This window comes from Sorghum bicolor, chromosome 2 (assembly GCF_000003195.3).
Source record: "Sorghum bicolor cultivar BTx623 chromosome 2, Sorghum_bicolor_NCBIv3, whole genome shotgun sequence".
NCBI lineage: Eukaryota > Viridiplantae > Streptophyta > Magnoliopsida > Poales > Poaceae > Sorghum > Sorghum bicolor.
The window spans coordinates 47,035,672-47,046,261 of record NC_012871.2 but is presented as its reverse complement, the minus strand read 5'-3'; the positions used below and the strand labels follow the sequence as shown (position 1 = coordinate 47,046,261).

The 10,590-nt window shown below is 50.9% G+C and overlaps 1 protein-coding gene across 1 annotated transcript; it reads left to right on the top strand.

The window, feature by feature from the left end:
* Positions 8,806–9,471, top strand: LOC110432697. Its single transcript, XM_021453483.1, has 2 exons — positions 8,806–8,916; positions 8,989–9,471. Exons 1-2 carry the CDS (start codon positions 8,806–8,808, stop codon positions 9,469–9,471), a joined length of 594 nt encoding a protein of 197 aa, XP_021309158.1.

Sequence of the window (10,590 nt, the reverse complement as noted above, 5' to 3'; positions counted from 1 at the left end):
TGTTTGTGCTCGTAGATCCAAGTCCTTCACTTGGTGGAGTCTAGGAGTTGTAAAACTCCTTCAGGTCTTGCTCGAAGTGTACCTATTCATAGAGACAAGGCAGAGATCAAGTGCATGGGCCCTGTTGGTGGAAAACACCAACAGAACCAAAAGTATATTTATTCTTCTCTAACCTTAAGCATAGTGAGCAAGACAAAGTTGATGGATAATAAGATCATGAGTGTAGTATTTAAAACATTTGTTAGATCAGATGGCTCAACCTAATGGAAAGATAATCTATCTATATTTATGTTTTGTTTATATCTTCCAAAGATTGAATGTGCAACATTTTAGCTTATATGATTAAGAGTGTGGGATCACGAAGGTAGTACTAAGAACAAAGATTAAAGGACTAAACATGTTGAATTAATTGAGTTGGTTAATTTGGAGTTACAGATCATACATGTTTGTCTCTTTATTTTATGTGAACGCCAGAACCAAGGAGAAACTTATAAAAGTGATAGTCAAGTACTTTAAGATGTTACCTTAATTGAAGAGTGATGGTATAGTATCACCTTGTGGAAGCTTTCCTTTCTTAGCGGTTGTGCATCGTGTTTGTGGCATCCTCCATGGATCATCTCTTTATGATGAATGAGCTATGTCCTTCTTGTGCAAATTGTTAAACTTCATGTGTCTCCTTTCTTCATCTCCAATGCGAGTTTATCTCAGGACTTCCCAGGTTGATATTGAATGTTTTCCTGCAGGGGTTAGTCCGACAAAATATACCAATGTCTACTCAAACAGTTTTTAGTTCAGTAACCAAACTAGACTCCATGTCTAATCAAATTAAGGAAGGCTGTTTAACCTAAGCACCACGCTTAATTTAAAAGCCAATAGAAGTATGTACAGTACTTCCAAACTAACACTTACTAGGATAAACAAAGGTAGCATGATGGCTTATATAGAGATCTACTCAAGTGGAGATGAAGTAGTGTGATTAGTATTTAACAAATTGAGCATGTCTCAAAGGTAGGGACAACCAACATAGCAACATGGCAAATGATGTTGTAAAGTACTCCCCCAAGCTTGAATTTTGCAAAATTCAAGATTGGATGAATTTAATTCAATGTTGCATGATGATTGGTTGGACATACATTGTGCTTGTCATTCCTCGGATCTTCTTGCTCCAATCCTAGAAAGGTTAGTGACAAAAATACCCGAAGGAATATTTCTACAATTATCTCTATATGCTTAATACAAAAGGCAATGTTGCAAATAATTAGAAGTTCATGCTACGATCTGATAAGTGCTTGTTTAAGGACGCTAAGCTTATCCTTGGGAAACCATTCAAGTTATGTTGGTGAAGTGGTTTCCCCTCCAACACCTACCTATATCAAGATCAACTCAACGAGATCTGCAATATTTATTATAGACATATGCATCGACAACCGCCCTTTTAAAGTTTTTATAAATAGAAAGGAAGAGGGGGTTGGAGATCTCAAATGTGGTAAGGATGGAGAGACCAATTGATTGGGGAGATGTTTTATATGAGCAAGGACTTGGTAAGGTATTTATGAAATAACTTCCATGCTCACTGTTGTTTCTCTCATTCTCAAACTCCAAGGATGATTCTTCATGAATGCTTAAAATTCCTCTAGGATTGTCTCTCAAGTTTGTTTTATCTATCCATTCAATGGTGATAGCACATGGATTTTTAATGCCCTCTTGCCATTGATGTTGCTCTTCTCGATCCTCCTTCTTATGCATGGGACGTCTAGAGAGATTCATAGGATTATCGGGAGGTTCAAGAGAAAGAGCATAGTAGAAATTATTAAGCTCAAGGATGGGTTGGATAGCCGAATCATGGGATTGGAATGTTTGGAAATCGGCTATTGAAACATCCTTTCCTTGTATGGGAGATGATTCCTTCTCTATCTCTAAGATTTTTCTATGAAGATTAGTGCAAGAAGGATGTCCACAAATGAAGACATACCTTCCTTTACTAATAGATAAAGAAAGAAGGACTCTACCAAAGGTTATATGATTAAGACCAATGTGAAAATATTTAGGAAAAACATGGTCTTGTAGGGCTAGGTCTAAACCAGAATTTATAAAAAGATTAACAGATTCCCTAGGTGTAGCTAAAAGTGCATTATCTTCTTGATTAAAAGATAGGACCTCAGCTATAGAAAAGGGTTGGTTTTGACCTATCAACTCCGGACACAGATCATAATTAGGGGCAGGACGTGTTGACTCCCATGGTCTATGGCTGGTCTCCGAAGGTGCAAAGAATTCAATAATAGGTATGGAATTTAAGTTATCCATAGAAATAAAAAGATAAAAGTATAAAAGTATAATACAAGATAATAGCAAGATTCAAAGTTATCTCAGCAAACCGTCTTTCTCCCCGGCAACGGCGCCAGAAATGCTTGTTGATATTTGGTAACGCAATAAGGAAATGATCCGCAAGCGCACGGATATCGGTGAGCATTTCACCCGGGAGGTTTTCCAGAGTTATCGTATTTATATTTATACCACTGGGAGAAAGGGTGCATCTGACTAACCAAATCTATTGCTACTACCCCTTTAGGCTACAAAGAATGTCTCTCGATGTGAGTGATGTATAGAGAAGACTGCTACCGTAGTCTCGTTCTAACCTTGGTAAGGATGATCTACTGTTCTATTGGGGAGGCTCACGGAATCTAGACAACACAAAGGATGTTCGACCCACACCTATAACCCTACCTGTCCTGGTAACAAGATATGGGATACAAAGGTAACTCGGAAATGTCACGTTCCTCGCTACTACCACGGTCCAGCTAGTCAGGGGATATCTATGAGTACCCTAGGCTAAACACCACGTTTACGCTAACAAGTGATTACTCTAATACTCAACCGGAAGAGGATTAAAGTAAACTCATAAACCAAAGAACAATAAAACAAGAACTTACTAGTATTAGAAGTCGAATTACTGAAGAATCTTAGAAGCAAGCCTCGGGTTAGGAGACTTGATCCCGTAGGTACAACTCGGAGTAGACACCGACAGGCCGGCCTTCCTCCGATCCACACCTCCACTCTATCTCTCTCAATCTAGTAGAAACTAGAAGATCTATTTCTACTTTACATTGGTTGCTAAGCCTAAAAAGAAATATTATTTAGAGAAGAGGTTTTCCTTCGAGGGCACCCCTCAATCTCTATGATAATTTCTTGTCTTCTCTAGGGGCTAGGGGGGTCTCCTTATATAGTCCTCCTCCTCTATGCATTTTTGGGTCAGCAGGCGATGTGGTACTATGTTTTCCTTGATCCAATAGGTCGGTGGAACAACGTGTGCGAAGAGAGTCCCGAAAGGCATCCAGAGGTGGGCGGGCGCCCAGGTCATCAGGGCGGGCGCCCTAGGCCTGGCCCCTTTCGGCCTCAGCTTCCTTCCCATGGCTTCTGGAGTCTTCTAGATGGTAGAAAATTGCGCGGTGCGTTGATATCTCTATGTAATCCTGACATGTGGGCCTTTCTTCCTTATTTCTTGATAACCCCCTGCAGAAATAGACAAACACCAAAACTCGTGGAATTCTGTCAGATAAAACCCTAAGTCTAGATGTTGATTTCATTTGGATCCTTTTCTGTGTTTATTTGATAATTAAATTTGATACTTAAGGACCGTCAACACTCCCCCTACTACAAGCATCTTTGGATGCAAGGCAATACAGACACCCGATCTCACTGGACGTAGGGCATCCTTGGCCCGAACCAGTATAAATTCTCTGTGTTCCAGTTGCATCACCATCCAAGCTTAGGTAGTCACGCATATTTATACTCGTTTGTGTCTAGACCACGAATCCAGACGTCGACAGTTGGCGCGCCAGGTAGGGGCCTTTTGCGTGTCATTCACCTTTTCCTACCAGAGAAGGCTTGGATGGCAGAAGGATTTCACCCACTCCGCCGCAGCACCATCATGATGTTCGGGAGTTTGGAGTTCATGTCCCTAGGCTCTAGCTACGACATGGTCCTCCTCCCGCCACGTGGTGATGTCGAGCCTTGTCCCGAGCCAATCCCACCACAGTCAGTGTGTGGGAGGCGCTCAGGACACCATGCGGGGGGTGCCCGGCGGGGGCGTCAGAGGTTCCGGATCTCTGACCCTACCACTGAGGCGAGGGTCCGTCCGGCCCTCCCCCCGCATATTCCTCACCAGATCACCCGTTCCTCTGGCCCAACGGGTGCTAGAGGAAGGGCCCGCGGAGCATCAAGCTCCGCTCCACGGACCAACAGGGGATCGTCATGACCTCCTGTTCCGCCCCGATCGAAGGGGAAGGCACGTCTCTCGCCCACTCCCCAGAAGGGGGACAAAGGGGCCTCGTCATCTTGTCTCCCCCTACCTACGGGTGGAGGAGAGACAGCGGCACCTCCCGAGCTCCCTTTTGGGCTCAGGAATGCAGCCGACACTTACGCCTCTTCCGTGAGCACTTTGTTAAGTGCGTACGCGGATCTTCTAGGGCATCACCTTAGGTCTACCCTAGACCTCAATGCTTCACCGCCCGTTTCGTCGTACCCGGAGGATCCCACCTCAGGCGACGACGAGTGGGCCAGCGCTGACTTTTTCGGGTGTGGCGATCCGGAGACCTTCATGCGCTTCCTAGAGGCCAGCAACTACTGCCTTGGCTACTCCGACTCTGACGACGGTAGCTATGATCCGTCACAAGAGTGCTTCAACCTCGAAGTCGGAGGAACGCCCCATGACGCTCAGGGGGGTGTGGGACCTTCTACGTAGGGGAATGCCACCCCGCCTCCCAACCCGACTCCCGGGACCCTTCCAGGAGCCCGTGGAGTAACATCAGCACCCGTGGGAGGGCACCATCCTAACCTTGAGCAGCTCAATGAGCTGGAGGCTAGGCTCGAAGAAGAACGCGCATGCCTCCGCCAACTCCGCGAGGCTCTGGTCCGAGACCCATCCGGCCGCGGAGACGGGGTGAGGCTAGACGCCGCGCCCGAGACATCAACCGCCGTATCGTCAAGGACGAAGGGGGTGACACCCCGGTCTTCAGCACGGCCAGCGAGAATGTGATGGCCACTGCACTCCTCCTCAGGGCAATGCCTGAGCCGTCGACTCCTGAGGGAAGGAGAGTGCGCCAGGGGCTACGTGGCCTCCTGGAGCAAGCCGTAGTGCAGAACGCAGAAAGTTCTGCATCACAGTCTCACGACACGAGACGTCAGGGGGACCGACCGCCTCCTAACAGGGCTCCAACGGTGCAGGGGCCGCTACCCCCTGACCAACAAAGAGGCAACAAGGCCCCATCTGTCCACGAGCGCGTCGGGGCTGACGCGGACGTCCGGGCCACCCTCGTGGCCAGACGGCGTGACATGGACGAGGCCGAGTCCCGACGCTATCGACCGCGTCGAGGCGGAAGGTACGACCCCGACCACGACCGCAGCACGTCGCCAGAGCCTCCGGGTCCGCGCGTCTTCAGTGAGGCCATACGCAGGGCCAAGTTCCCAGTGCGATTCCGACAGCCCGCCAACCTGACCAAGTACTCAGGGGAAGCCAACCCTGAGCTCTGGCTGGCGGATTACCGCCTAGCGTGTCAACTAGGAGGAGCGGACGATGACCTCCTCATCATCTGCAACCTCCCACTGCACCTGGCCGATACAGCCAGAGCTTGGCTCGAGCATCTCCCTGAGCGCTTGATCCATGACTGGGGAGACCTGGTCAAGATCGTCGTCGGGAACTTCCAGGGCACGTACGTGCGCCCTGGGAACTCCTGGGATCTCAGGAGTTGCCGACAGAAGCCCGATGAGTCCCTTCGAGACTTCATCAGGCAATTCTCCAAGCAGTGCACCGAGCTCCTCAACATCACGGACTCTGATGTCATCGGAGCCTTCATATCCGGTACCACCTGCAAGGAGCTCGTACATGAGCTCGGTCGCAAGACCCCCACGAGCACCAGCCAGCTGCTCGACATTGCCACCAACTTCGCCTCAGGCGAAGAGGTAGTTGGTGCCATTTTCTCTGACAGCGCTGCCAAGAGGAAACAAAAGGCCGAGGCCACCGAGGCCTCGGGCTCACGTAACCCCAAGAAGTAGAAGAAGGGTCACAAGGGGAAGCAGGGTCGGCCGGACGACAACCTAATCGCCGCAGCGGATCGCAAGAGCCCCAAGCGTGCTCCTGCTGGCCCCGGTCTCTTCGACAAGATGTTGAAGAAGCCGTGCCCCTATCACAGGGGACCAACCAAGCACACCCTTGAAGAGTGCACTGTCCTGCGTCAGTAGTACACCGACATCATCTCGAAGGAGGGCGCTGAAGAGCCCCCCAAGGACGACGACCCTCAAGGGGAAGGCTTCCCTAAGGTCAAGAACTGCCTCTTGATCTTCAGGGAGCGTGCGGCTCGCCTCACCGCGAGTCAGAGGAAGCGCGAACTCCGAGAGGTTTGCGCAGTCAGCATCACCGTGCCCTCATACCTCAAGTGGCCGAGAGCGCGATCACTTTCGATCGACAGGATCACCCGGATCGGATCCCCAATCCCGGGAGCTATCCTTTGATCATCGACCCCATCATCGCCGAGACTCGTCTCACAAAGGTACTGATGGACGGAGGCAGCGACCTCAACATCCTTTACGCCGAGACTCTGGCCCTCATGGGGATCAGCAAGTCCCGGCTGAGGAACGACACATCGCCATTCCACGGAGTGGTGCCGGGACATCGCGCCCACCCCCTCGGACAGATCGATCTGCCCGTTTGCTTTGGGACCCCCGATAACTTTAGACGGGAGGTCCTCACCTTCGACGTGGTCGGGTTCCCAGGAACCTACCATGCAATCCTGGGACGGCCATGCTACGCCAAGTTCATGGCCGTCCCTAATTACACCTACCTCAAGCTCAAGATGCCAGGGCCAAAAGGCATCATCACCGTCAGCACGACCAGTCAGCATGCCTATCAGTGCGACGTCGAGTGCATTGAGCAGGCCGAGGCTCTGGCTGAGTCTCTGGCCATCCTCACCGGTCTCGGCGACTGCGACCAGGACATCCCCGACCCCAAGCGTCATGCCGGGAGCTTCGAACCGGCGGAGGAGACCAAGCTAGTCTTCCTCAACCCCGGAACCTCTGAGGGCAGGGCGTTGAGGATCAGCTCCAGCCTCGACCCCAAATAGGAAGTGGTGCTCGTCGACTTTCTTCGCGCAAATGCCGACATATTTGCGTGGAGTCCCTCGGACATGCCTGGCATACCGAGGGAAGTCGCCGAGCACTCCTTGGACATCCGAGCTGGCTCCAAGCCCGTGAAGCAACGCCTACGCCGATTCGATGAGGAGAAACGCCGGGCCATCGGGGAGGAGATCCACAAGCTGCTGGCGGCCGGATTCATCAAGGAGGTATTCCATCCTGAATGGTTAGCTAACCCTGTAATAGTCAAAAAGAAAAACGGAAGGTGGAGGATGTGTGTAGACTATACTAGTTTAAATAAAACATGTCCTAAGAACCCCTTTCCATTACTTCGTATTGATCAAATAGTTGACTCCACTGCGGGATGTGAAATTTTATCTTTTCTTAATGCCTATTCCGGTTACCACCAAATTAATATGAAAGAGTCTAACCAGCTCGCAACCTCTTTCATCACCCCTTTTGGAATGTACTGCTACGTAACCATGCCTTTCGGCCTTAAGAATGCGGGGGCTACATATCAGCGATGTATGCTCCAGGTCTTTGGGGACCTCATAGGCAAAACAGTAGAAGCTTACATAGATGACATTGTAGTCAAGTCCAGGAAAGCAAGCGGCCTAGTTGCTGACCTGGAAGAAACATTCCGTTGCCTCAGGGCAAAGGGGATCAGACTCAACCCCGAAAAATGTGTTTTCGGGGTCCCCCGAGGCATGCTCCTCAGGTTCATTGTGTCTGAGCGAGGGATCGAGGCCAACCCAGAAAAGGTCTCGGCCATCGCAAGTATGGGCCCGATTCGTAACCTAAAGGGAGTACAGAGAGTCATGGGGTGTCTATCCTCCCTAAGTCGTTTCATCTCTCGTCTCGGGGAGAAGGGACTACCTCTGTATAGGCTACTTAGGAATTCCGAGCACTTTTCCTGGACCCCCGAGGCCCAGGAAGCCCTTGACAAGCTCAAGGCTCTGCTCACCAACCCTCCTATTCTGGTGCCCCCGCCGAGGGGGAACCATTCCTCCTCTATGTCGCAGCCACTGATCAGGTGGCCAGCGCAGCTATCATGGTCAAAAGGAATGAAGAAGGGCACGCCCTGCCGGTCCAAAGACCGGTGTACTTCATCAGTGAAGTACTGTCCGACACAAAGACCCGATACCTCCAAATCCAAAAACTACTCTACGCGGTGGTCTTAGCCCGACGCAAGCTCCGCCATTATTTTGAATCTCATCCAGTCTCGGTAGTGTCGTCTTTTCCTCTGGGGGAAGTAATTCAGAACCGAGAGGCTAATGGTAGGATCGCCATTGGGCTATAGAACTTATGGGAGATGGGATCACCTATGAGCCTCGGAAAGCCATAAAATCCCAAGTCCTAGCAGATTTTGTGGCAGAGTGGACTGGGACTCAGCTCCCCCCACCACAGATCCAGCACGAGTGCTGGATCTTGTACTTCGACGGGTTGTTGATGAAAACCGGGGCCAACGCTGGCCTCGTCTTCATCTCACCCCTCGGGGTAAGGATGTGATACGCGATCCGACTCCACTTCCCCGCTTCAAATAACGTAGCAGAGTACAAGGCCCTCGTCAATGGTCTCCACATCACGATCGAACTTGGGATCAAACAGCTCGATGTCCGAGGCGACTCTAGACTCATCATCGACCAAGTCATGAAGGAGTCTAGCTGCCATGATCCTAAGATGGACGCATACTGCAAAGCAGTACGACGCCTGGAGGAAAAATTCGACGGCCTCGAGCTTAACCACGTATCAAGGAAATACAATGAGGTCGTCGACGCGCTCGCCAAGATGGCATCCGAGCGGGCCACGGTCCCCCCGGATGTTTTCGTCAGCGACCTCTACAAACCTTCTGTCAACTACAAGGACGACGAGGGGTCGGATAAGCTCCCAAGCAAACCAGATCCTGACCCCGAGGCTTCCACCGATCGGGAGCAGGAGGCCATGGACATCGAGTCCGAGCCTCCTGCACCTGACGACTCGCCAGATTGGCGCTACCCTTTGCTGCAACGCCTCGTTGATGGCACCCTGCCCCCAGAACAGGCCGAGGCAAGGCGCGTGGCTCGTCGCGCCAAGACCTTTACCCTCCTCGATGGAGAAATGTACAAGCGTAGCCCCTCGGGCGTCCTTATGTGTTGCATCCAACGTCAGGAGGGGATCAAGCTCCTGCAGGACATACACTCAGAGGCTTGTGGCCACCACGCCGCCCCTCGAACACTGGTAGGAAATGCCTTCCGACAAGGTTTCTACTGGTCCACCGCCGTGGCTGACGCCACGGAGATCGTGCGGACCTGTGAGGGATGCCAGTTTTACGCTCGGCAGATTCATCTCCCTGCTCAGGCTTTGTAGACGATCCCCATCACCTGGCCCTTTGTTGTCTGGGGTCTTGACCTCGTCAGGCCTTTGCAAAAGGCGCCCGGGGGCTTCACCCACTTGCTTGTCGCAATCGACAAGTTCTCCAAGTGGATTGAGGTCCGACCCATCACAAGGATCAAGGCCGAACAAGCAGTGCTGTTCTTCACAGATATCATCCATCGATTTGGAGTACCGAACTCCATAATCACCGATAATGGCACACAGTTCACCGGGCGAAAGTTCGTGGAATTCTACGACAGACACCACATACGTGTGGACTGGGCAGCAGTGGCTCACCCAAAGACCAACGGTCAGGTGGAGCGTGCCAATGGCATGATCCTCCAGGGTCTGAAGCCCAGGATTTTCAACCGGCTGGACAAGTTTGGAAAAAGATGGCTCAAAGAGCTACCGGCCGTGGTCTGGAGTCTAAGGACTTCCCGAAGCCGAGCCACAGGCTTCACCCCGTTCTTCATGGTCTATGGGTCGGAAGCCGTCCTCCCCACAGATCTTGAGTACGGGTCTCCAAGGGTACAAGCCTACGACGAAAATAGCTGCAAGACGTTCCAAGAAGACACGCTGGATTAGCTGGACGAAGCCAGAGACGTAGCCCTCCTACACTCTGCCAAGTACCAGCAGGCTCTCCGCCGATACCACGCATGGCGAATCCGAGGCCGAGCCTTTTAGTCGGCGACTTGATGCTGAGGCTCAAGCAGAGCAACAAGGGTCGTCACAAGTTCACACCCCCCTAGGAAGGACCTTTCACCATCGCCGAAGTCCTCCGACCCGGCACCTACAAACTCGCCAATGAAGTAGGGGAGGTCTTCAAGAACGCGTGGAACATAGAACAGCTACGTCGCTTTTACCCTTAAAAATTTTGTAAAAATTTCCATTTGTTCATCACCTTGAAAGAATAAATGAAAGTTTAAATTATATGATCGTTACTTTTGAGTAAGCCCCAGATCTGCCTTGCAGAATCCGAGCCTCCCTCGGGGGCTACATGGGGGGAACCCCCGTGGCAACTCCAAATCTTTTTCCTTTTTCGCACAAAGAACCCCGACCTAAGGCCTTTCACCCATTTCCTAAAAAGATCTAAGAAACCAAAGATCCATCCCC

Bases quoted from the DNA above. Each gene is read 5' to 3' on its own strand.
- LOC110432697 (XM_021453483.1), top strand. From the start codon at position 8,806: ATGGACGCATACTGCAAAGCAGTACGACGCCTGGAGGAAAAATTCGAC. The intron at 8,917-8,988 runs GCATCCGAGCGG...GTCAACTACAAG, and splicing joins TCGACGCGCTCGCCAAGATG to GACGACGAGGGGTCGGATAA.